This window comes from Aspergillus aculeatinus, assembly GCF_003184765.1.
Source record: "Aspergillus aculeatinus CBS 121060 unplaced genomic scaffold BO66scaffold_25, whole genome shotgun sequence".
Lineage (NCBI taxonomy): Eukaryota > Fungi > Ascomycota > Eurotiomycetes > Eurotiales > Aspergillaceae > Aspergillus > Aspergillus aculeatinus.
This window is the reverse complement of record NW_020291494.1, coordinates 258,878-282,585: the sequence shown is the minus strand read 5'-3', so window position 1 is coordinate 282,585 and position 23,708 is coordinate 258,878. Positions and strand designations below refer to the sequence as shown.

Sequence of the window (23,708 nt, the reverse complement as noted above, 5' to 3'; positions counted from 1 at the left end):
CGACACATTCCCATCCTATCACCGAATCAGAAAAAAAAAAGAAGAATAAAAAGAGGGGGCTGTTTGAACCCTAACTGTTCTGTCCGCCCGCCCCGTCGGGCACTCCCCATTCATTCATCCCGCCATTCTGGAACAGGAACCCATCCATCCACCCAGCAATCCAATCAATTGAATCGGACCTATTTAACTTCTATCCAGATAGACGACACGCTCAGTCCCGCTTGCTCGTGACCGAATAATCCGTCGACATGTGGATCCCGGATTCATGCTCGCGGGCGGCGTCGTGCTTGACCATCTCGTGCATCGCCTCGACGTCGTCCTGCGTCACCGGCACCGCGGTGCTGCGCAGGGTGGACAGGTAGTCCCAGTTGCGGATGACCTTCTTGCGCGCCCCGACCGCCTCGTCGCTGCCGTCGCTGCCGTGGCCGCGGGGCTTGCCCGCGCTGGAGACCTTGCTGCCGCCGAAGATGTGCGGGGCCAGTTGCAGCAGCAGCGGCCGGAGCACGGGGAGGCACGCGCAGATGATGCCCACGTTAATTTCCACCATGCTGTTGGATGGAACCAGATCCAGTCAGTTGGTGTTGTTGCACCTCGTTACGAGGGGGACGGGGGACGAGGGGAAGGGGGTTTGAGAAGAACATACGCCCATTTCGCCAGGGTCACCTTGTACCAAGTCAAGTCGCCGTCGTGGATGAAGGGCATCATGGTGACGATTCGCACAATCGCGATCACGCAGGCGCTGGAGACCGAGTTAGCCACGCAATCACACGGGCAACTGATTATGAAAAGCAGCACGGGCTAGGGGCACTTACAACGAACCCATCATCAACACCATCATCAGCAGCACCTTCTGCTTGAGGGTGGTCTGCAGCGACCAGCAGAGCCGGATGGGCAGCGCCAGCGTGATGATGTCCGAGAACAGGTTGAAGGCCGCATTGGCATACACGAAGGCCAGCTGGTCGACACACCGCGCGGTCGGCATCAGCGTCACGTCCCACATGGCCTGGACGGGGATGCAGCCGAGCGTGAAGACGAGCAGACTGATCATGTTGTAGACGGCGACGAAGATCATGATCCCGTAGGTCATCTGCCGGAAGCGCTTCTCCGGGCTGAGGCGCAGGAAGAACAGCAGAATCGAGGTCTTGACCAGCCAGATGCCGACGACGAAGACGTCCTCGCCGGCCAGATCATTCTACATGGGGTTAGTCAGGGAGTTTTGAGGGCAGATACACCACTTGGTGGGGGGAGACCAGATGCATACCTGCTTGAACGGCTTGATCTTGTCGAGGTGCAGGTCCCAGATATGAAGGCCATACCCGTTGTCGATATCTGTTCAGGTTGGACTCTTAGCTGGCTGGGCGGCGCACTCGAGAAACCTCTCGTTAACTTACTGACGATCCCGAGAATCGCGAAAATCCACGCGCAGATCTGAGCCCAGATGCAAAACCCTGGTGAGCGCCTCCGTCAGCTTGGTTGACCCAGCTGGCATCAATGCATGCAGCTAGCTTACAGTCGTCGATTGCGATCGTCTTCTGCAGGAACATCCGAGTATACAGGCGCAACAACAGGACCACCGTTCCCGTCAAGCAAAGGGCGATGTTGATGGAATAGATCTGGTAGTTTTGATTCTCCGGGTCCTCAAAGTTGGCTGTGACGCCCGGGGGCGGGTCTGACGCCGGCACCTGGCTCAAATCCAATGTGGTCGTTGACATGATGGAGTTGGGTGGAGAAACAGCTGGGTGTCCCGGTCGGCAGTGGTTGGAGCAGCAGCAGCAGCAGCAGCTCTATTTAGCATGCAATTGAAAAGAAGCGCTGCGTCAGGTCAGGAATGAACAATCCACCATGCCAACCCTGTGTCCATGCTTTTCTTTATATCCTGTCACTCCAATCAAGCCTTTGGCTCGCTCGTTCGTACTTTCGGTCCCCCTCCCGGGCCCATTGAAGAGATCATATGCAAAATGCATCGACTACCGGTATAGTCTCCTCTCCTGCATTGCATAGTCTGGGCGGGCAGGGCGATCGTACCTCCTTGGCTGACGCCCAGCTCGATGTGGTCGGACCATTACCGCCACCATCCACAGCATACCATCACCCACTGTTTCTCGCAATGGGTCCGACAAAGTGACACCTCGATCGCAAACAAACCCAAAATCCCCCAACAAGGCCCCGATCAACCCTATTGTCTCTGCCGGAGCCTGGTCTCTGCAGGAGAGGGTCCAAGCGTTGGGACATTGACCTTGTTCTCCAGACGTAGGGGGGGCGGGCTGGCCAAGTACAGTACGTGCTGGTGTAAGTTCCCTGACGATCGCACCGTTTCTGCGATTGACAGGCTAGGATCGCTGCTTGCGGAGACGACCTGTCATCCAGTCGCATCCCGAAGCAAAAAAGGCCGGACGCAAGATCAATAATTGCGGAGGCATCCAGATAGCGCAGCTTGCCCCTATCTCAGATCTTCCCCGTTGCGGGATGTGCTTGCTTTCCCTTGGAGCTGCTGGTGCAATTCCTCCTATTCTTTTGACGGCAGCGACCAAAACCTCAGGAGAAAAACAAAAGAACAGATGTCCACCGGTCGGTGAACGTGTATTTGTCAGAGATGAAGTCGAGTCATTTGGATAGATGGATTGTTTGGTGGGATTAGGCTTTGGCCAAGACGGTGGTTGCAGCGCGGAAAAAGAAGTCAAGAGATCAGGGCTTCCTTCCCCCGCTTATTCCTCCAGCCCTGATTCCGCCATCGTCAGCCTTTGCCAGCCTTTTCGCGCCCTCTCCGAAACATTTTGGTAACTTTCGTCAGAAAAGTGGCTTGGTGGCTCTGGAGAACGCCGCGAAACTTCCGCCTGGTCTTTCTGTCGTCGTCCCCTGAAGGCGTTGAGATTCCGTGAGCATCCGTGCAGAAAGGAGAGAGCAAAGGGCCAAATGTGACAGGTGTCGGACCCACTCGATGCCAGCATCATCACAACAATGCACCAGGAAAAATCTCCTGTCGATCTAATCACTGGCCCAAATGCCCCACGAATGGCATCTGGATATTCCTGCAGGTCGTGTTGCCTTTTTGAGTCTAGCCAATAAGACCCTGATTTGCCTTTCGAGATGTATCAATTTTCACCCTCTACATCGGCCGCCCTCCAATCCCCTTTCTTAGCATGCACCCCGTGCAAAAGAACCAATCTATAAGGCTTTGCGGCGCCCCTTCCCCCTTGGTCTCCGGATACAATATCCTGCCTCTCCGCCGAACTTGTCCGTGTGCGTGTGTAGCCGGTGTAACCTGTCATGGCGCCTCTCGATCCCAGCATCGATCGCATCGAGCAGTGTCTAGACGAGGTGGTGCAGTCTGTCGGCCAGTTCCGAAACCATGCAACTTCGCTTAGCCACCAGAATGCACGGTACGAATTGCTGGTCAAGGCGATGCACCTAGTGCAGGCCACTCGCGGGCCTGCCGATCTGGTCTTCGCCAATTTTGAGAATGTAAGCGTGGGCGGACAGGTCATCTATCTTTTCCGTATCACCGAGAAATTGACAAGATGCATTTGAGGTCCTTAGATGGCCAGTCTGGGCGCTATCCGCACGCTCCTCGAAGCCGAGTTTTCGATGCCATCCCGGTCGGCGGCCAGAGCATGTCAGCCACGGACATAGCAGCCCGAACTGGGGTGAGTAAGGGAATCATAGGTGTGCGATCGTGAGCTCCTTTCTCCTGGATGGAGGTGACCCGTGGCCGGTGCGTTGGGACAACGATGTGACGTGCTGCAGTGCGCATGATGCGGGCTGTCACGCCCTTCGGACCGTTTCGCGAGACCGGCGAGGAAGAGTATGCCCACCCCCCCAACTCGGAGATCTATCTCGCTCCTCCGATGCGGGCCGTCCTGAGTTTCATGTGAGTTGTCGTCCGCGTCTCAACTAGGTTGCCTTGTCAGCCAACCAGTAATTGTCCGCTCACCATCCGATGTCGGGAGACCAGGGTCGATGAATACTGCCCGGCGATGCTGCGCACCCGCGAATTCCTCCGCCAACACCAGTGGCAGGACCGCATCGGCCTGCGCAGCAACCCATACACTCTCGTGCATCACTGCGAGGGCCAGACGAAGTTCGAGCACATCTCCCAGAGTCCCAAGCGACTGACCCGACTCAACAACGCGATGGTCACCGAGGAGTCCCTCCTCGCCGAGATCGGGCTGTACCCGTTCGTGGAGCGACTGAGTCCGCTGGCGCAGGCGGATCAGCCGACCATCGTCGACATCGTCGACGTCGGGGGTGGACGAGGCCACATCGTGCGCCAGATCAAGCAGAACACCCCCAGCCTAGCGGGACGGTTCATCCTCCAAGACCGCGCCAGTGTCATTAGCGACAATGGGCCAGAGATGGCCCGCCATGGCATCGAGCCGATGGCCCATGACTTCTTCACCCCGCAGCCTGTGAAAGGTACATCACGAGGGCTATATTGACTCTGCATCAAAGTCATCCAGCAAGCTGACCCTACCCCTCCACCCCAGGCGAATTGGTGTACTACATCCGCCGCGTGTTGCCCGACTAGCCCGACGCAGAGGTCTGAGAGATCCTCACGCACCTGGCCGCCGCGATGGACCGGGAGAAATCCCGCCTCCTCATCATGGAGACGATCCTGCCCGAGGTCGGCGCCACCATGGCCCACGCCTACATGGATCACACGATGATGACGTTTGGCGGGACCGAGCGGACGGCCAAGGACTTTACGCGCCTGTTCGACGCGGCGGGGCTGCGGTTGGTCCAGGTCTGAGAGAGCCCCGGGGTGCCGATGAGGGTCGTGGAGGCCCGCTTGGAGTGATTCCGAACATCGGGGGTTGGCTTCTTGGTGAATCAGTCAGTCACCGTTTTCCTGGCCAGTCCTTTGCCAAGCTCTGCCACATGGCGCTAACTTCTAGAGTTTTCCGTCTGCTGTAAAAGTCTTAACCGGAACTACGAGTATGGTCGAGGATTTTCGGAGTGGGTGAATGTCGGATGACGATGGGTCATCGGAAGGAGTGGTTGTGAGTCTGGATGGAAAACGCTTTGATTCATGATGGTCGTGGACATTTCCTGATGGGATTACTTATGGGTGCCGATTCGGGCCAAGAGCTAGACCCGACCTGCCCTCTTCGTACATATACTAGCTCTTTAATGGACAGCTAGTAAGGCATGCGTTCATTTTCTCCTTTCCCGCGTTTTCCCCGTCGGCAACCCCAACTTGCGGGGTGAGGGAGCCGTGCTCGGGATTGTGAATAGACCCATTCACCTACAATTTCAACCGCACAACTTTAGAGAACTCCTTCTACGTGGGCTCTTTCTACATTCGCTGACATGTGTAACCTATGAAGGTATTTTTCATGTTCGCTGAGTAAACCCTTCGCCTCGGAGCCCAAATATATCCAACATAAAAGAGTTTTCTTCAAGTCAACATTACCCCAGAGGAATTGCCCCACTCCACTCAGCCATCCCTGACTAATGCTGAAGGAAGCTGAAGAAACCGGGCAGAAAGGACCGAAGCCCTGCTTAGACGGCAGAAGTCATGGCAACCATCCCCAAACAGGAGACACACATGGCACGATGTGAGTGATGATAACCTCGCACACTGTGCGAGCGAGCCACATCCTCGGGTTCTTGCACCGCAACCCCACAAAATTCTCCCCACGCAACACCAATTGCTGCAGAAAAAGTGCAGGGGAGGGCAAGAATTACCGACAGCCAGCTGGACCCACAATGCCTGCCCCGGCCCCCGAGGGATACGAGCCTGTCACGAAGCGCCAAACCCGCCACCAAGCGACACAACTCCCCCCAAACCGCGTGGCTCGGATGGGTCCCAGCGTCGAATTCCCAGAGTTGAATTCCTCTGGATTCTTGCTTTGCAGAATGTCATGGATTCGCCGGAGTTTTGCCGAGGGGTGGTGTTGAACGTGGTGGTGGGCAGTGGGCAGCACGGCTCGGCTGGTGCGACGGCGGCATTGGCCGAATTCTTTTCCTTTCCTCGTGGAGTCCCCGCATTTTCCCCTTCTTGCCTCCATCCCCGGACTCGGTTTCTCCCCGAACGCCAACCCTAACTTCCAGATGTCACACTCCACGGTCCACTTGAGAGCTCTACCTCTGCCATTTTTCTCCTTCCTAGCATCGGAGGAGACGAGTTAGACTTCAGTCACCTGGCCTTTCCCGTGCTATTCCAGTTTTCCAAGCCGGATGCCAGCCACGGCCCACGCAGACGGGGACGGCCTCGTCACGGTCACCAGTCATGTTCGCCCACGATGACGGCAGTTGGGACCTCGAGGTGGCCGATTGTTGGGCGGGCTGGGTCAGAGAGGAGAGCTGCGGAGATGGGGGTGGATTGAGCAGTTCTCCAGGTTGGAATTGTGTCTATATAAACAGCCCCCCCGCATCGCCTTCTTGATCCAGCCCCATCACAACACATCCAGCCTTCATCCGAGTCGTTGCAAGCTCGACCAGAATGAAGCTCACCGTTCCCTTGACGGCCGCAGCACTGCCTCTGGCGGGCGCAGCCGTCATTCAACCCCGTACACTCAACGTAACTGACCTCGAGCACTACTGGTCCTACGGCCGCTCGGAACCCGTCTATCCCACACGTGAGTCGAACACTGCATCACCCACCACCCACCACCCACCACCCACCACCCACCACCCACCACCCCTCGCAGTCCCACGCTAACCCTCCACAGCGGAGGCCCAAGGCCTAGGAGACTGGGAACATGCCTTCACCAAGGCCAAAGCCCTGGTGGCCCAGATGACCGACGAGGAGAAGAACAACATCACCTACGGCTACTCCTCCACCACCAACGGCTGCTCCGGCAACACGGCCGGCGTCCCCCGTCTGGGATACCCCGGCATCTGCCTGCAGGATGCGGCCAGCGGCGTGCGCGGCACCGACATGGTCAACGGCTACGCGGCCGGGCTGCACGTGGGCGCCTCGTGGAACCGGGAGCTGGCCTACCAGCGGGCGCAGTACATGGGGGCCGAGTTCAAGCGCAAGGGGGTCAACGTGGCGCTGGGCCCCGTGGCCGGGCCCCTGGGCCGCATCGCGCGCGGCGGCCGCAACTGGGAAGGGTTCAGCAACGACCCGTATCTGGCCGGGGCGCTGACGGGGGACACGGTGCGCGGGCTGCAGGAGTCGGTGATCGCGTGCGTCAAGCACCTGATCGGCAACGAGCAGGAGACCAACCGCAACAGCCCGCAGATGCTGACGGGCTCGCACAACCAGTCGGTCTCGTCCAACATCGACGACCGGACCATGCACGAGCTGTACCTCTGGCCGTTCCAGGACGCAGTCAAGGCGGGCGCCGGCTCCGTCATGTGCAGCTATAACCGCATCAACAACAGCTACGGCTGCCAGAACAGCAAGACCATGAACGGGCTGCTCAAGGGCGAGCTGGGCTTCCAGGGCTTCGTCGTCTCCGACTGGAGCGCCCAGCACACGGGGCTGGCCAGCGCCGCCGCCGGCCTGGACATGGCCATGCCCTCCTCCGAGTACTGGGACAGCAACCAGCTGGCGACGGCGGTGGCCAACGGCTCCCTCGCCGCGACCCGCCTCGACGACATGGCCACGCGCATCGTCGCCGCCTGGTACAAGTACGCCGAGCTGGAGGACCCCGGCCACGGCCTGCCGGTCAGCCTGCTGGAGCCACACCCCCTCGTCGACGCGCGCGACCCCGCCGCCAAGGAGACGATCTTCCAGGGCGCCGTCGAGGGCCACGTGCTGGTCAAGAACACGAAGCAGGCGCTCCCCTTGACCGCGCCGCGCTTCCTCTCGCTGTTCGGCTACGACGCCATCGCCGCGCCGCAGAACACGATGGACGACCTGTCGTGGAGCCTGTGGACGATGGGCTGGACGAACACGCAGACGTACCCCAACGGCAGCGCGGTGGACCCGACGATGCTGAAGTACATCTTCCTGTCGAGCGCGGACCCCAGCGCGACGGGGCCGGGGGTCGCCCTGAACGGCACCATGTACACCGGGGGCGGGTCCGGGGCGAGCACGCCGTCGTACATCGACGCCCCCTTCGACGCGCTGCAGCGCCAGGCGCGGGCTGACAACACCTTCCTGGCGTGGGACTTCACCTCGGCGACGCCGCTGGTCAACCCGGCCAGCGAAGCCTGCCTGGTGTTCATCAACGCCGCGGCGGCCGAAGGCTGGGACCGCCCGGCGCTGAGCGACGCCTACTCGGACAACCTCGTCACGCACGTGGCCTCGCAATGCAACAACACGATCGTGGTGATCCACAACGCGGGCATCCGGCCCGTCGACGCCTGGATCGAGCACCCCAACATCACGGCGGTGATGTACGCCCACCTGCCCGGCCAGGACAGCGGCGCCGCGCTGGTCGAGGTCCTGTACGGCAAGCAGTCGCCGTCCGGCCGCCTGCCGTACACCGTCGCGCGCAACGCCACCGACTACGGCGCCCTGCTGGGCCCGACCCTGCCGTCCGCCGCCAAGGACAAGACCGAGATCTACTACCCGCAGGACCCCTTCAGCGAGGGCGTGTACATCGACTACAAGCACTTCGAGGCCCGCAACATCACCCCGCGCTTCCCCTTCGGGTTCGGCCTCACCTACACCGACTTCACGTACAGCAACCTCGTGGTCAATACCACGACCACCGCGGCCACAGGCCCCACCCCGCCGGATCTGGATGGCGTCGTCGCCGAGGGCGGCCTCCCCTCCCTCTGGGACGTGTTGGTCACCGTCTCGTGTACGCTGGAGAATACCGGCGCTGTGGCGGCTAAGGAGGTCGCGCAGCTGTATGTGGGCATCCCCGGTGGACCGGCGAAGGTGCTGCGCGGGTTCGTCAAGGAGCTGGTGGAGCCCGGTCAGAAGAAGGAGGTCAGCTTTGCGTTGACGAGGCGGGATTTGAGTACCTGGGATGTCGGGGTGCAGAGTTGGGTCTTGCAGCAGGGGGAGTATGGCTTGTTTGTCGGGAAGAGTGTGGCTGATGTGTTGTTGACGGGGTCGGTGGTGTTTTAGGTTGGGGATGGGTCTTGGGGGAGGATGGCTTATGAGTGTCTGTATTTGTATGGATATAATGAATGAGATGGGTTATTGCTCTATGTATTCTTTTTTCTCTGGATTCTTGATTGGGCAGAGGGGGGGTATAATTCAAGGGGCAAGGGGGTTGGGTGTTGATGCAGCGGGTGAGGAGATATGTTGTAGTGGGAGTGTGGTGGTGGTGGTGGTAGAGAGGATCTACAACATGTACGTGTTTACAAGTATAACTGCAACAACACACAGCTGAACTAAGAATGTACATTACATTTTCTTACTGCCTAGTATCACACTTCTATACATACACCCACATCTACCGCAACCATCCCTTGGGACCGCCCCACGTACCGTTCACCAAGTTGTTGTAATACACCCACGGGAAGAAGTTCTTCTTCAGCTGCCAGAACGCCCTGCGGGGCACGGCCTGGTCAATGCCGAACCAGCCCCCGAACGTCTCCTTGGGCACGCCCGCGTACTTGAACTCGGCCAGCAGCACCTTGCCGTACTCGGTCGTCAGCGGACACGAGGTGTACCCGTCGTACTCCGCGTCGGGCGCCTTGCCCTCGGCCGCGCGCAGCAGGTTGCGCACCAGGACGGGCGCCTCAGCGGTGATGGCCGCCGTGGTCTTGGAAGTGGGCAGACTGGAGGCGTCGCCGATCGACCAGACGTTCTTGAACTTCTTGTGCTGGGTGGTGGCGGTGTCCACATCCACGAAGCCCGCCGCGTCGGCCAGGGGCGAGTTCTTCACGAACGCGTGGGGTCCCATCTTGGGGACGACGTGCAGCAGGTCGAACTGGCGCTGCACCTGGGCGCCCGACCCGTCGCCCTTGGCGAAGGTGGCCGTGTTGCCCTCGACGGCCACCAGATCGTGCTGGAACAGTCCCTCGACGCCGCGCTCCTGGCGCAGCGCCTCCAGCGCGGCACTGTACTTGGGCACGCCGAACATACCGGGCAGCCCCGTGGCGAAGCTGATCTGGATGGCCGACTGGGCCGGGCTGGCGGGGTCGTAGAGCCCGGCCTGCTTCCAGTGGTCGAGGGCCAGCCACATGATCTTCTGCGGGGCGCCGGCGCACTTGAGCACGCCCGCGGGCTGGGTGAACAGCGCCTTGCCGCCCTTCAGCTTGTTCAGGGTGCGGTACACCTTGTCGACGTGCTCATACCCGTAAATGGACGAGACGAGGCTGTTGGGGTCGGCCAGCGCCTCCGGAAGGCCCTTGATGCTGTTGAAGTTGACGTGGATGCCCGGCACGACGATCAGCTGCTCGTACCCGAGCCGGTCGCCGTTGGCCAGCGTCACCGTGTTCTGGTCGGGCGTGAAGCTGTCGACCGCCTGCCCGTACAGCTTGAGCTTCGCGTCCACCAGCCCCGGCAGCGGCCGCCGCAGCTCCTCCTTGGTCTTCACGCCGCCGCCCACCAGGGTCCAGCCCGCTTGGTAGTGGTGCCATTCGGCGGGGTCGATGATGGCAATGTCGTCTTGGGTGTATTGGCCGGTGTGCAGGAGCTGGTGGCTCACGTTCAGGCCGGCGGTGCCGCCACCGATGACGACGATCTTGTGGTCGCGCGTGGAGGAGGGAGTGACGGGGTTGGCGGCGGAGGGGGAGGAGGACGAGGAGGACGAGGGGGAAGCGGCGGTGGCGAAGGTGCGGAGGGAGGCGATGGTGGGCTGAGAGTTGGCTGCGCGGGCGGCACGGGTGACGCTGCTACGGAACATTGTGGTGAGGATGTCACCAACGGTGATTGTGAGGAAGGGAGGGAGGGAGAGAGAATGGAGCGGAGGATGGAGGAAGAGGATGAAGATCAAAAAGAAGATATTCGGTTGAAATTGTATGCCCGGTACCTGAAAGTCAACTGGAAGCATTAAATCCCACAGAGCCAATTGCCGGTCTCGGCGATCACGTCATCTCGGGATTCCCCTGTTTGGTCTGTTTGCCTGGTTTGTCTGACACTATCCCCGATCCGGACAACCTCCAGCCTGTCCGGATTGTTCGATTTGGTCGGCGTCTTCTTCGACAAACTCGCTCAATCGGCGTCTCACTCTACATATACCTGAATTCAAGGACAGCAATGGCATGATAAGCTGAAGAATGAGATGACATTGGCATTGTTTACAATAATGCATGAAGTATAGACCCCGAGATTCAGCCTCGATGCAATATGGCCTGATCCTCACCAATCCATCACCGACCCCGCCGCAACCTCCTTCCGCAGCGCCTCCTTCACAATCGCTCCACACATCTTCGCATACGGATTCGTCTGCACCGCCAGCTGCTGCGCGACCTTGTTCCCGAACCGACCCCCCAGGAAGAAATCCCCGCTCGCCATCTCCTCCAGCTGCTGTGCCCCCAGCCCGTCCAACCGCTCCGGACCGCCTTCTCCGTGGGAGGCTCGGAATCTCGCGGCTTTTAACAAGAGATACCCCCGATGCGTGTATGCGTCTGCCAGGATGCGTGCTTGGCCCGGGGAGACGGGATCGGCGGGCAAGCGTGGGCTGGCTAGCTGGATGGCCTGGGTGAGGTCGGCGAGGAGGGCGGAGGCGGGGGCTCGGTTCACGGGTGCGAAGAGCTTGGTGTCTGTGTCTGTGTCTGTGTCTGTGTCTGGATCTTGGATGCTCGAGGAGGGCGGCGAGGAGGAGGACGGGATAGGGGTGAGGTCGATCAGGAGACGGCGGGCTTGGGCCCGGTTCATGTAGGCGGAGGGATAGGTGGGTGCGTCGGTGATGAGGAGGTCCAGGTCGGTGATGGCTTTTTGGACGGTGGAGAGCGAGGGCTCTGGTTGTTGGAGCGAGCGGATGATCTCCAGCTCGGCTGACTTTAGGGATTCATGCATCTCTGGCGAGATGTTGAGGTGGGCTGGTAATGTGGGAAGGGTCGCGTCGATGGCGAGAGCGGAGGAGGGAGAGGACTCTGCATCAAAGAGGGCTTGCAGGACGGCTGAGTCGTTGGACGTGAGGGATGGTTTGCAGGGGTCGATTGTGGTCATTGTGAGTGTGTGTGTCTGCGTAGTCTTGAGTTGTGGTGAACAACTTAGGTATGAGGTTGTGTGCCGGTAGGTGAAGGTGGAGGTGACTTCTGGGGAAGGATGCTTTTTCTACGATAGCACTCTTTCAAGGAGAATGAGGAGATAGCCGGAGTATATCAGGGCTACCAGGGCTACCAGGGCTACCAGGGCTACCAAGGCTATCTGGGCCATCTGGGCAGAGTCAAATCCGCGTCAGAAAAGCGCGTCTAACCGTCCGAGACATTCATTCCGGATGTTTGCTGAAACACCCGCCGCCAGCCGGAGTTGTCCGCCCGCAGCCGAAGCCCTTCCCTGCCTATCCGGGAAATAGACTGGATGCTCACTCTGTACCATCAAACCCTCGGGCCTCGTTATCATCAGAGTATCCGCGTGCAGCAAGAGTGAAGATGGCGATATCCGTCATGAGATAGTGTTATAAGCTCCTCTTTGTCCATCCGTAGACGCCAACAGCAATCCTCGGAATTCCTTTCTTCCCACAACCAAGCAACATCACTATCTATTTGCTATCAACCTACCTACCTATCTACCTGAGCAACCACTTCTATACATCCATCACAGAGATAAGCATATCCAACGCCATGGCCCCCATCGCCACCTCCCCTCCCACCTCCCCCTCCCTCCCCACAAACTCCTCCAGCCTCGCCAGCTACAAAGGCTACGACCATGTGCACTGGTACGTCGGCAACGCCAAACAAGCCGCCTCCTTCTACATCACCCGCATGGGCTTTGAGCGGATTGCCTACCGCGGCCTCGAGACCAACAGCCGCGCCATCTGCTCGCATGTCGTGCGCAACGGCGACATCACCTTCATCCTGACCTCCCCCCTGCGCTCCCTCGACCAACTCGCCCGCTTCGACTCCGAAGAACAAGACCTCCTCCGCGAGATCCACGCTCACCTCGAGCAGCACGGTGACGCCGTCAAGGATGTGGCCTTCGAGGTGGACTCAGTCGATGCCGTCTACAACGCCGCCGTGGCCAACGGCGCCAAAGCCGTCTCGGGCCCGCGGACCCTCGAGGACGCTGGCGGTCGGGTGCGCGTGGCCACCATCCAGACGTACGGACAGACGACACACACCCTGATCGAGCGGGGCGAGTACCACGGCACCTTCCTGCCGGGGTACCGCGTGGAGAAGGGCGATGCCGACCCGATCACCGCTCTGCTGCCCGGGGTGCATCTGCGACGGATCGATCACTGTGTGGGGAACCAGGACTGGGACGAGATGGACAAGATCTGCCAGTAGTATGACTCCTTTCAAAACATCATGATCATGAAACCGGAAAGCTCTCCCATAATAAATCATTACCACTAACACCGATTAGCTACGAAAACGCCCTCGGCTTCCACCGCTTCTGGTCCGTCGACGACAAAGACATCTGCACGTACGTTCATCCCCCTCCCCAGCCTATGACCCCCTCTGCTAACCTCGCCCTCAAAACAGCGAATTCTCCGCCCTCAAAAGCATCGTCATGGCCTCGCCCAACGAAGTCGTCAAGATGCCCATCAACGAGCCGGCCAAGGGCAAGAAGCAGTCGCAGATCGAGGAGTACGTGGACTTCTACAACGGGGCGGGGGTGCAGCACATCGCGCTGCTGACGGACGACATCCTCGCGGCCATCACCAACCTCAAGGCGCGCGGGGTCGAGTTCATCAAGGTGCCCGACACCTACTACGAGGACATCAAGATCCGGCTGAAGAAGGCGGGCCTGGTGCTGCACGAGGACTTTGACGAGATCCGCAAGCTGGACATCCTGATTGATTTCGATGAGGGGGGGTATTTGTTGCAGTTGTTTACGAAGGTGGGCTTTCCTATCCACCCTGGGATGATTATGAGGGGTGAGGGTGACTGACGTGCAACAGCATCTGATGGACCGCCCGACGGTCTTCATCGAGATCATCCAGCGACACAATTTCTCCGGGTTTGGGGCCGGGAACTTCAAGTCGCTGTTCGAGGCGATTGAGCGGGAGCAGGCTCTGCGGGGCAATTTGGTTTGATTTGAGGAGAGGGTTGAGTTGAAAGCGTTCTCACGGTTAGCGGATGCATGGCTCTTGTATTATTGCTTGCTTGCTTGTACATTTGAATCGCAGTGGTATGCATCGTACCTTGCATGACGATTAATGGAATTCTGGCTTAACTGGCTACTCTACGCCTGACGCGTCGAAGATCTCTATTCTGGGAGTACTTTACCTACTAGACGGATACTACTGTGGCTGCTTGCTGCGGAGCTGTTCTGCACACCTAGTCTGAGCGTTAGTTTCTGGTTTGCCATCCAACCGACCCCATGACCGGCCACCCGAATCTAATTTCGGCACTGAGTTTCGGTCAGCAGGTTTGAGCGTCAGTGTTTCTGTGATAACCTCGGGAAGTCAAATGGGTGAGCTGGTTACACTCGGATATTTCGGCCTCAGGAACGAAGTCGCCGTTCTGACGTCAAGAACCCTAGTTATCTTCGGATGATCGATTCAGCCGCATATCCGCTATCGATGTTTATGGGGTTGGAGTTGATGAGAGTAGATACAGTAAGATGTGATTGGATCTAGTACTTCATGCTCAATCACAGTTGATTCACAAAGTCTTGGTGCTTTCCTTTTGGATATAAGCGAGGATAATGTAACATGATGAGCTGATTATGCAAGGCTCACACAGTTTTGTACATCTCAGAAGTAGACAGCAACCGTTGCTCATCACAGACTAAGAAAGTGCAAAGTGACACAGGAGCTGAGGACTTGCTCTCTAGACACAAGTAGCAACGTGTAATATGTTTGGTACTATGAATGTGGAAACAGAAATCAATGGTCCTCTTGGAGCTGCACCCACCCCGCTATCAACAGTAGGGTTGCTGGCCAGTATGCTCAGCAATCCACAAGCTTGGTTATCAGCCAGACTCCGACTAACATTCGGCAGGCTTTATGGCATGGCAGCCCATGAGTCTCATAGGTCGTTCCAGTAAACAGGCCGGACAAAGACCGGTGTCGAATCTGCACACAAAGGGCAGTCGCGTACCGCGCACAAAGAACCATACTTGCCACAACACTTAGGTCTAGCAGACACCTTCCACCTATTCCAAACTTCAGCGATGGAAAGTAGCATCTACACAACTCCATGTTTCAGGTGACTGCCATCTACCACGATATCTCTTCCGAGTTGATACTGCCCACTCAACCACTCATCTAGCCTCTTCTCATCATTCACCATCCAAAAGATACATCACCCTGCGAGCAAGATGCTAGACATCAAAGACGACGACCTCGCTGATAAACGCGCCGAAATGAAAACACCTATCCCGCCTCCAAGCAATGAAGCCCCAGCAGCCAGCACCTCCACCCCCAAACCAGCCTCCACCCTCCAACCGCAGCCCCCACCCAGCAAACTCCACCTCCTGGACCTCCAACAACAACAGAACCTCGCCCGCGAAGCCGTCTCCCAAGCAGCGATGGAGCGCGAGAGCAAGTCCCTCATTCCCCCCACCCAGCCCCAGCAACCCATCCAACCCCGAAATCTAACACCATCACAACCACCACAGACCTCTACAGCAAAGTCACAATCCAAACGCACCACATCCACCGCCCCATCCAGCTGTCCTCCCAATCCACCACCAGCACCACCAGCACTAACCCGCACAGCCACCAAACAGCCCTCCCCCTAACCGCCCGGGTCTACGCCCCCAAGCCCCAAGGCTACACCCCGCTCCACCTGCCCGTCTACCTCTACTTCCACGGCGGGGGATTCTTCACGGGGACGCTGGACAGCGAAGACGCGACCTGTGCGCGGCTCGTGGCATCTCTCTACGCCAAGGGCCGCCCCATCATCGTAGTCAGCGCGGACTACCGCAAGACGACGCATGTGAGTTTCCCGGACCCCTTCGAGGACGCGTGGGAGGTGTTCAGCTGGCTGGAGCGGCGCATCGCGTGGCTGAACGGGGACCCCACGCGGGTGGTTGTGGGCGGGGAGGACGCCGGGGCGGCGCTGGCGGCGTGGGTGGCCTGGTTTGCGCGCAGCAATGTCGCCGGCCGGCGGGAGATGGAGACCCGGTCCGAGCGGGTGATCAAGGTGCAGGGGCTGGTGGTTTGTAACCCCTGGATGCCGCTTTTGGACCGGTGGGAGGAGGTCGGGGAGGCGTTTGGGGTGGGGAGTAGGGTTATGGAGCGGGATACCGGGGAGGGGGGCGGGAAGGGGAAGGGGAAGGAACGGGCAAGAGAAACTGAAGTAACGGCGGTGGAGAGGGGGAATGCAGCTGGATACGATTTATATCACGCGCTGCTGAACGTCTACCGTGTTGAGCCGGGTCACCATGGGATGGGCATGTGGACGGCGCTCGAGGCGATGCCGCACACGTATCTGTTGACCTTTGCGGAGAGTCTGTTGCGGCGGAGGCAGTTGTTGCTCGCGACGCTGTTGATGCGCGAGAGGTGAGTTTCCTTCCTTCATGCTACGAGTCAGCCTTGTTTAGATGGCGATGGATGGATCGATTCATGCTGACAGTCCCTGTCCCATTCTTAGGGTTAATGTGGAAATGAAAGTCCTGCCTGGCTCGCCGCACGAGACCCAGGATCTGGAGATCCTCCCGAGCTCCCACCCCTGGGGCTCCGAGTTGGTCGAGGCGCTCGAGTGGTGCTTGCGGTCCTCCCACGGACAGATGCGGCCTACCAGGTCGGTGTATACCGCCGGTGTGGTAATCGTCTCTCTTCTCCTTGCGGCTCTCTATCTGTATCTGACTGATATAGTGAACACGCATCTCTCCGATATTCGGCCTGAGATAGGTAGGTAGGCGGGTGCGAATCTGATGGGTCCCCTTCTGAGGGTAATTCTAAGTCGGCGACGCAGTCTGGAATGCAAGTACTGTCCATTGGTGCAACAAGAGCCTATTTGTAGGCAGACGTCTGGCATTCCGCACCCGGGGGTTGTACACTATTGCTCATGGACACCTACCAAGATAGTGCGAACAAGTTGATACTCAGTTGATGCTGGAGTATGACTGTCAAACCCAAATATATCGGTATGGAAAAGAATTTTGAAAGATAGCAGTTCTGGCTCAGGATATGTCACCGCTTCTCAAAGAACCAGTGTGGTTAGCAGATGCTCTTTATGAGAGTACGGCATAGCTTTAGGGCCGGCTATATCGATGATTCCAGTGTCGATTAAATGAGGTCAAATGTGGTATGAAAGGTCGCAGCATGAATCAAGGCAGTCATTGTATGTCATGTTTCATCCCCTGTGATCCTCTAGATATCTTTGATATTCCAGAGCCCGAATCCCATCCCTAACTCAAGCTCACTCCCACACGCGACCCACAAGAACAACTGACCCGCATCTCCCTGTGCACCGTCTCTATTCACATGGATGCATCTCTCCCCCCTCACACATCGGACTACTCACGAGTGTATTCGCCACAGCACCTCCCTCAACCCCAACAAGTACTCCCGAGGCTACTACCCCACGAGGTAGTAGGTAATATCTCTGCCCCACCATCTACAGCCCTAAGCGACCTGGTCTCACGCTTCACGCTTCACGCTTTATGCATTGCCGAATCCCATCGCTACCAAGGGGGGTGTTACCCCTACCAGTCCGTACTACTCACGGGCCACCCATTGACCATACTATACGCCTCCAACGGGGTCGTCCCATTCAACGGCTCGTAATGCATGCGCTCCCCACAGTTCTCCCGACCCTCATGCCCACTTTCCCGCAACTCCATACACCGTCCCTGCAGCAACGCCGCCACATGCGCGCCCGCCTCCCGCCCCTCGAACCACGCCCCGTGCAAGAACCCAAAGTACGGGGCGCTGGTCGCCTCGCCCGCGAACCACAGGCGGCCCGCATTGGCCCGCAGGTTCTGGTGCATCTCGAGGGTCGTCCCCGCCGGCCAGTTGGAGTAGCTGCCGTAGGCCCAGGGCTCCTGCGACCAGCGCGGGTAGGAGACGTCCGTCGGGTGCGGGATGGGGGTGGTGGGGAACATCTCGCGGAGCACGTCCAAAATCTCGGCGGTGGTTTGGGCGGTGGATTGGCGCTCGACGCGGTAGGCTTGTTCGTCGACGACGGTGACGACCAAGATATGCGAGTCCGGGAGGAAGGTGGGCGAGGAGAGGGATTGGAAGATCGGGTAGTAGCCCCGCGTGGTCGGGGAGGCGTACAGGAAGAACTGGGTGTCCGTGGGCCAGAAGGCATGGGGGAATTGCAGGAAGATCTTGGTGTAGGTGCCCATGTTGAATTTCTCGATCGCCGTCTGCTTCCACCGCGGCAAGGGCGGGCGGAAGCTCACGGCGTGGTTTTGCAGGACCCCCAGCGAGAAGGTGCAGATCGCGTAGGCGGCTTCGATGCAGGCGCCGTCGGCGGTGTGGATGGTCACGCCTTTGGGCGAGTGGTCGATGGTGGTGACGTGGGTGTTGAGTCGGAGACGCGGGCTGGGTTGGTTGCGGTGGTGGCGGAATATCGCGGCGGCTTCCTGCTCGATGATGGTGCTGTAGCCGCGCCGGTCCAGGACGAAGTGGTTCGCCTTGCCGAACTGGTTGAAGGTCAGGTTCTCGCCGGCCATCCCGAATACGAAGGAGCTCGTCTCGGGGGAGGAGGCGTCCTCCCAATCTAGATGTCGCACACAGCACACATGTTAGTCCACAGCCGGGCTCCCTTGGGTTTGGGGGTCACTGGAAGGGAAGCAAAGGGGGGGAGTATGCCCTGTCTGCCTCGGTCGGGGTTCTTCCTATGACGGATTGGCGAATTTTCCAGCGGATCATACCCCAGTTCCACCATTCAACTGCCTGGGCGGCCATGTCATTCTTGCGAGGGCGCCACCCTGCGAGGGCAAGCCCCGTGCGGGCGGTTTGGTCTTGCAGGTTCTCCATCAGGATCCGGCCGGCGTCGCGCGCGGCAATCTCGTAGACTCGAGCATATTCGTCGAGGAGATATTGATAGTCGGCCTCGCCGGTCTCGTTGTACGTTCGGAGGGAGCTGTAGTTGGAGTAGGTGTTGCGCAGATGGTGTTTTTTAGCCTGTCGGTTAGTGTGGTTCGGTGTATACAGAGTCACGACACATACTAAAGCCCAGACAGGATTGACTGTCGCAATAGTCAGTCTGTTGTTGAAGTCTGGTAGAAGGGATGGACTGGCGACGTACCAGTATCAGCCGAACCCAATCCTTGTAGCTAATATGGTGGGGCGCAGTCAGTTCTTTTTAAAGCTCAGCCTTAAACTGTGTCGAATGCGGGGAAAATACCCAGTTGGCCCCGAACTCCACCACGTACGGGTTCCCGTCCCTATCCTTCCCAAAGTCCGTATGCCACACCCGACCTCCCAGCGTCTCGCGCGATTCCACCAGAACAAAGTCGGTGACGGATGCATTGGTCAAGGCTTGCTGCTCGGGTTAGTTGGTTGAGCACGGCGGGGGGGGGGTTACTCAACACCCACATACCGCTGCAGCCACCCCGGCCATCCCACCTCCCCTGAGCCAGTTAGTGTTGACGAACAATCTTCCAAACTCTAATGCCAGTCGGCTTACAGGATGGCCACGGTCGTTTGCGTGCAGGTGTCGCCCGTCAGAGGGGTTTGCGCGACATAGGCACTTCCGGGTCGAGCCCCTATTGTAGCGAGCAAGAACGTGAGGGAGTTCAATAGATTCGAATGTGAATGCATTTCCACGCCTACAGTCTAACGACACTGCTTTTCTGCGGGTGTCGAGAACGGCGAAACAGGGGCCTAGAGGGCCTTCCACGCGGGGACTTTCGGAGGTGTGCCAGGCTATATAGACTTAGACTCCGAACACAAGGCCGACAAGAGACATCACACCCGGCTTATCAGCATGCATGCATGCTGGCACCATCCGAGTGACGGTCCTTTTCTGCAGCCAGAAAAAAAAAGGAAAAAGAAAAAAGAAAAAAAGAAAAAAGCCAGGCAGACAAAGAGGCAAGATGGACATTGCTGCAGGGCGGACGGCGATCAAATAAACCCGGGCGATCCTGCTTGGCATCCGGGAATTGCATCACCAGGGCTGCACAGGTGACTGTTCCGGGCCCTTGGCAGTCCATTGGCTCCAGGGAAACATTGGGTCGATCGCATGCTACATGCTCAAAGTGCTAAACTTAAGGGGCATGTGCCGTTCCCCGGGGTTTAAAACGAACTGGATGATTTGGACCGGAGAGGCAAGGGGCCTCGTTGATTGGCCCGATAAGCTGTGCGTGAAGTACGTACTGAGTATCATGCGTTTGCACCGGCCACAGTCAGCCAGATGGATCGATGCATTGCCTTATCGTGACTTTTGCCTGCTTTCTGACATCACGGGATTCGAAGCATACGGAGTGAATACCATGTCCGGCTCTTTATGCGAGTGAGCAGAGAGCATGATGGACCTTCAGCGAGACTGGCCGTTGTCTCGTTTGTTGACTATGGTTGACGACATGTCGGAAGATTCCACCGACTTCTCGAATGCAGGGCAACGAATGAGACAAGCCACATTAGGGATTTATTGACCGGCCAACTTGAAATCATCGCCGCATTGCCCCCGGTAAGATAGCCCGATCGGCGATAAGCTGTGGTGGGGCCATTTGGCCATGGCTATTTTCGGCAAGTTTGGCTTGTTTGTTTGAATTGGTTGGTCCCTTCCCGGTCCCCACCAAGCCAGCTGCGCCAGCTGCAACATTGCGATGGGTCAATCTGACCAGAAAGCGAGAGGATTAGCAAAACTACGCAAGACCTGTCATTGTGAACATCTATATTCTTTGCCCAAGATGAAAGGGTGAAATGCATGGATGCTATGAAACCTGGATTTAAGAAAAAACAACAAGGGGGTAATAAAACTTTTCTTTATCGACATGAACCCCTCAGAAAAGTAGAATATAAACACCAGCCGTGATCATCAGGGATATTACTCGCAGAAAGCTCAATCATCATCCATATTCAGCTCATCAAAGTCGTCAAGCAGCTCGTCCATGTTGATCTGCGGCGTCTCATCCTCGCTCTCGTGGTCCTCGTCCTCATCCATAGCATCGGCCGGTTGGGGCTGCTTCCGGACCTTGTACAGATCCAGCGTCTGGCGGAGCTCCTCGTCCTCTTCGACATCGCGCAAGAACATCTCAAAGTCCTCCTCCAGACGGTTGGCTTCCTGCTCCTTCTTGCGGCTCTGCTGGCCAGCGCTGGCGAGGGCCTCCTCCTCGTACTCGCGGGCCATGCGCTTGAGGCGCCAGTTGCGGCTCTTGGGCTTCTTCTTGCGGGCGTAGAACTTCTTGACGAGCACGACGTCCGGGATCGTCGATCCGTACTGGTGGCTCTGCTCGATCGCGTCGAAGTTGTCGTCGTTGAAGATGGTGCCGCTCAGGTGGTAGCCGAGAACGGAGTCACCGGGGTGCAGGATACCGCCAAGGTGTGTGCGGCAGAAGTAGGTGGTGTTGTTGGAGCCAAGGTCCGAGGCGCGAGCCACAGTGGCCTCGGCAAGGTGGAAACGGCCATTCGACTGGCCGGTAAGCTCGATATCCAGAATGATAAACTCCTTCAGCTGGGTGACGTCGGCGAGGTTCTTGAACGGCGACCGCCAGTACACGCCGGTTTGGACGTCGGCCGTTTGCAGAGTAGTCGGATCCAAGAAATTCACGTTGTTTCCGACGCGGTGGCAGAGGGTGAGGGGGGCGATGTTTCCAAGTTGGCGGGCAAGCTTGAGCGGCAATGCGACGAGATCGTCTTTGCAGATGGGGATCAACTCAATCGAGAAGGTGTGCTTGTAGGACTTGGTGCTGGTGTGAACATCCATGGAAATGAGCTCCTGGGACTTCTGCATCTTGCACGGTACCACAGAGGCAAGGAAGTCGACCATCTTCTCGGCGTGGTTCCGCTGCGCAAAGTAGAAATCGATACCATCTTTGGCCTCCTTAATATTCACCGTATCCTTGTGAGCGTCGTTCTTCAGGATCAACTGCTCCAGGTGAAGGAAGGTACGCTTGTGAGGGACCTTCTGTCGGACCTGGACTGCAGCTCGCCACGTGTTGGGCGTGAAACTCTTCTGGCAATCTGCAGCGATGTTAGCGAGCCTGATTGACGCAAGCCTGAGTCGAACTGGAGCGAAAGTGGTTGCAAGACATACCAGGACACTGCTGGCCAGCCACCACGTATTCCACCTCAAAAGATTGTTGGATAATCGTGCCCTGGAAGGCCTCCTGCTGAATTGTGATGTTGACCTTGATGCGCTTCGAGTGGGGTTCGGTCCAGATGAAGTTGGCGTCGATGATGCGGACTTTCGACAAGCCACGAAGGCGGCGCAGACAGAGGGCGAGGAGTTCCTTGGACTCGAGGGTCGCAACCACCCACTGGTTGGGGGGCTGGAGCCACCGCTCGCAGTCTTTGCAGCAGAGGAGGGTCGATTCGCGCTGGATGCTAGATTTCGGAGTAAATCAGCATAAGTTCCGTCTGCGGACCCGATACCAAAGTAAAATCCGAACTTACCCTTGGGTGACGTCGACGTTCAGTTTCAGACAGTCCTGGCACATAGCACCAGCAGAAGTGGTTCCATCGATGGGGGCACCGCAGTTGCAGCACAGAATCCTAGGAAAATATGAGCGAGATTCCGGGCAAACCAGGCTGGCGATAAGACTCACGTCGCAGCGACCGGGGGCTGGTCCTGCAGCCCCAACATGGGAACTGGCGCATCCAAATCCATCGACATCTTGACCTCCGGACGCAAACCGCAAATGCACCAAAGCGAAGAGTTGGGGTGTTAGAGATTGGGAGTTGACGCAGGATCGGACTCGGTATTTTTTTTTGCCCCGCCACTGGCCAGTCAGCAGCTGACTCAGCCGTATGTCCTGTTTGCACTTATCGATAACCGCCCTGCCAGTTCGGGTATAGCGCGGGTGTGTAGTATTATGCCAGTATGAACTTCACTACCACAACAATTGTATAATCCAGGTATGTACGCCGTCCTGCCCATGCTCTTGGGGCGATGCTGAGTGTATTAGTCATCATATACACAGCCATGTCAGACCACAACAAACAGCTTGTGGATGAGCAGGCGTCGTCGCAGTCACACCGGCCTCTGGCTCTGGGACTGTGTATCATGCTATGCATTCTAAATGTTACCGCTGCCAGTCGGATACACACGCAATATTGATCTTACAAGAGCCTTGTCGCAGAGTACTATACGCTCGCTGTTGCTCTGGTCTGTTTATACCCAAGACTCTATGGTTAGTTCTCTGATGCTGATACCGCTGCTATGCAGCCTAGACAATTGCCAATCTTGTGCCCATTTCCAGCCTAGTCGGCACACATTATGCAATGGGTCTTCATTCTCATGTGTCTAAGATCTCACCCAGCTTCTATATCCTAGCCCATACGTAGTCCGCATATTCGGTAAGTCGACCCGCTGATCGAATGTACTGAAATGTTAGTTCCGCAGTGGACTTACTGCAGGTATTTCACAGTGTACATGGCTGGTCATCTCCAGGTCCGCGATGCTGGCCACGAAAGTAGCCATGCTGCTTTACTATTGACGGCTTTCCCTCACGAGCAAGTTGGCCTTCGAACTGTGTTATGGGGCAATATAGCATACGCCGTTCTCGAGGCCACTAGGTCGATGACCGCTTCAATACTGTCGTGCATCCGTGGCAGCCACTTCTGCAATGGTATTCATCCGACTCTAAGTCATTGGATGCTGTAGGGTCAAAGAAGCCAATACGCTACGCTGTCGCCGTCGCCTGCACGGTTGTGCTCGAAATGTCCTCTTATTTG

General features: G+C 57.8%; 10 protein-coding genes across 10 annotated transcripts; 4 read left to right on the top strand and 6 right to left on the bottom strand.

Annotated features, from left to right (window-relative positions):
* Window positions 1-107: 107 nt before the first annotated feature.
* On the bottom strand, window positions 108-2,128 carry BO66DRAFT_374662 (putative integral membrane protein (Pth11)). The gene is made up of 6 exons (XM_025645611.1): window positions 1,511-2,128; window positions 1,392-1,448; window positions 1,262-1,329; window positions 813-1,192; window positions 644-739; window positions 108-548 (listed from the first exon to the last, which is right to left on the bottom strand). Exons 1-6 carry the CDS (start codon window positions 1,710-1,712, stop codon window positions 212-214), a joined length of 1,140 nt encoding a protein of 379 aa, XP_025503811.1. The 5' UTR covers window positions 1,713-2,128; the 3' UTR covers window positions 108-211.
* A 1,139-nt stretch (window positions 2,129-3,267) lies between these two features.
* Window positions 3,268-4,747, top strand: BO66DRAFT_420614 (O-methyltransferase; the record flags this gene model as incomplete). Its single annotated transcript, XM_025649887.1, has 6 exons — window positions 3,268-3,462; window positions 3,546-3,663; window positions 3,745-3,868; window positions 3,953-4,413; window positions 4,485-4,510; window positions 4,547-4,747. The coding sequence occupies 6 exons, from the start codon at window positions 3,268-3,270 to the stop codon at window positions 4,745-4,747; spliced, it is 1,125 nt and encodes a 374-aa protein (XP_025503810.1).
* Window positions 4,748-6,433: 1,686 nt separating this feature from the next.
* Window positions 6,434-8,971, top strand: BO66DRAFT_451975 (beta-glucosidase; the record flags this gene model as incomplete). Its single annotated transcript, XM_025651895.1, has 2 exons — window positions 6,434-6,578; window positions 6,672-8,971. Coding segments are annotated over 2 exons (2,445 nt in total), but the record flags the coding sequence as incomplete, so codon positions are not given.
* Window positions 8,972-9,266: 295 nt separating this feature from the next.
* Window positions 9,267-10,960, bottom strand: BO66DRAFT_392082 (NAD(P)/FAD-dependent oxidoreductase). The gene has a single exon (XM_025647418.1). The coding sequence runs from the start codon at window positions 10,698-10,700 to the stop codon at window positions 9,303-9,305; it is 1,398 nt and encodes a 465-aa protein (XP_025503808.1). The 5' UTR covers window positions 10,701-10,960; the 3' UTR covers window positions 9,267-9,302.
* Window positions 10,961-11,155: 195 nt separating this feature from the next.
* Window positions 11,156-12,030, bottom strand: hmgX (the record flags this gene model as incomplete). Its single annotated transcript, XM_025645610.1, has 1 exon — window positions 11,156-12,030. The coding sequence occupies exon 1, from the start codon at window positions 11,966-11,968 to the stop codon at window positions 11,156-11,158; it is 813 nt and encodes a 270-aa protein (XP_025503807.1). The 5' UTR covers window positions 11,969-12,030.
* A 445-nt stretch (window positions 12,031-12,475) lies between these two features.
* Window positions 12,476-14,093, top strand: BO66DRAFT_93514 (4-hydroxyphenylpyruvate dioxygenase family protein). Its single transcript, XM_025653717.1, has 4 exons — window positions 12,476-13,247; window positions 13,328-13,387; window positions 13,447-13,804; window positions 13,866-14,093. Exons 1-4 carry the CDS (start codon window positions 12,586-12,588, stop codon window positions 13,998-14,000), a joined length of 1,215 nt encoding a protein of 404 aa, XP_025503806.1. The 5' UTR covers window positions 12,476-12,585; the 3' UTR covers window positions 14,001-14,093.
* A 905-nt stretch (window positions 14,094-14,998) lies between these two features.
* On the top strand, window positions 14,999-16,761 carry BO66DRAFT_451973 (alpha/beta hydrolase; the record flags this gene model as incomplete). The annotated part of the gene is made up of 4 exons (XM_025651894.1): window positions 14,999-15,543; window positions 15,630-16,415; window positions 16,507-16,656; window positions 16,731-16,761. Exons 1-4 carry the CDS (start codon window positions 15,230-15,232, stop codon window positions 16,759-16,761), a joined length of 1,281 nt encoding a protein of 426 aa, XP_025503805.1. The 5' UTR covers window positions 14,999-15,229.
* An 802-nt stretch (window positions 16,762-17,563) lies between these two features.
* On the bottom strand, window positions 17,564-19,889 carry BO66DRAFT_374649 (polyamine oxidase; the record flags this gene model as incomplete). The annotated part of the gene is made up of 7 exons (XM_025645609.1): window positions 19,498-19,889; window positions 19,411-19,441; window positions 19,216-19,353; window positions 19,117-19,144; window positions 19,038-19,057; window positions 18,740-18,992; window positions 17,564-18,585 (listed from the first exon to the last, which is right to left on the bottom strand). The coding sequence occupies exons 1-7, from the start codon at window positions 19,629-19,631 to the stop codon at window positions 17,564-17,566; spliced, it is 1,626 nt and encodes a 541-aa protein (XP_025503804.1). The 5' UTR covers window positions 19,632-19,889.
* Window positions 19,712-20,096, bottom strand: BO66DRAFT_93218 (uncharacterized protein). The gene has a single exon (XM_025653716.1). It carries the CDS (start codon window positions 20,021-20,023, stop codon window positions 19,793-19,795), a length of 231 nt encoding a protein of 76 aa, XP_025503803.1. The 5' UTR covers window positions 20,024-20,096; the 3' UTR covers window positions 19,712-19,792.
* A 624-nt stretch (window positions 20,097-20,720) lies between these two features.
* On the bottom strand, window positions 20,721-22,694 carry BO66DRAFT_420608 (ribosome-binding protein NMD3). The gene is made up of 4 exons (XM_025649886.1): window positions 22,580-22,694; window positions 22,428-22,526; window positions 22,069-22,358; window positions 20,721-21,995 (listed from the first exon to the last, which is right to left on the bottom strand). The coding sequence occupies exons 1-4, from the start codon at window positions 22,645-22,647 to the stop codon at window positions 20,875-20,877; spliced, it is 1,578 nt and encodes a 525-aa protein (XP_025503802.1). The 5' UTR covers window positions 22,648-22,694; the 3' UTR covers window positions 20,721-20,874.
* Window positions 22,695-23,708: the final 1,014 nt, after the last annotated feature.

Bases quoted from the DNA above. Each gene is read 5' to 3' on its own strand.
- BO66DRAFT_374662 (XM_025645611.1), bottom strand. From the start codon at position 1,712: ATGTCAACGACCACATTGGATTTGAGCCAGGTGCCGGCGTCAGACCCG. The intron at 1,449-1,510 runs GTAAGCTAGCTG...GGCGCTCACCAG, and splicing joins GACGATCGCAATCGACGACT to GGTTTTGCATCTGGGCTCAG. The intron at 740-812 runs GTAAGTGCCCCT...CTCGGTCTCCAG, and splicing joins GTGTTGATGATGGGTTCGTT to CGCCTGCGTGATCGCGATTG.
- BO66DRAFT_392082 (XM_025647418.1), bottom strand. From the start codon at position 10,700: ATGTTCCGTAGCAGCGTCACCCGTGCCGCCCGCGCAGCCAACTCTCAG.
- BO66DRAFT_93514 (XM_025653717.1), top strand. From the start codon at position 12,586: ATGGCCCCCATCGCCACCTCCCCTCCCACCTCCCCCTCCCTCCCCACA. The intron at 13,248-13,327 runs GTATGACTCCTT...AACACCGATTAG, and splicing joins ATGGACAAGATCTGCCAGTA to CTACGAAAACGCCCTCGGCT. The intron at 13,388-13,446 runs GTACGTTCATCC...CCCTCAAAACAG, and splicing joins GACGACAAAGACATCTGCAC to CGAATTCTCCGCCCTCAAAA.
- BO66DRAFT_93218 (XM_025653716.1), bottom strand. From the start codon at position 20,023: ATGGACTGCCAAGGGCCCGGAACAGTCACCTGTGCAGCCCTGGTGATG.
- BO66DRAFT_420608 (XM_025649886.1), bottom strand. From the start codon at position 22,647: ATGTCGATGGATTTGGATGCGCCAGTTCCCATGTTGGGGCTGCAGGAC. The intron at 22,359-22,427 runs GTAAGTTCGGAT...TCCGAAATCTAG, and splicing joins AACGTCGACGTCACCCAAGG to CATCCAGCGCGAATCGACCC. The intron at 21,996-22,068 runs GTATGTCTTGCA...ACATCGCTGCAG, and splicing joins GGCTGGCCAGCAGTGTCCTG to ATTGCCAGAAGAGTTTCACG.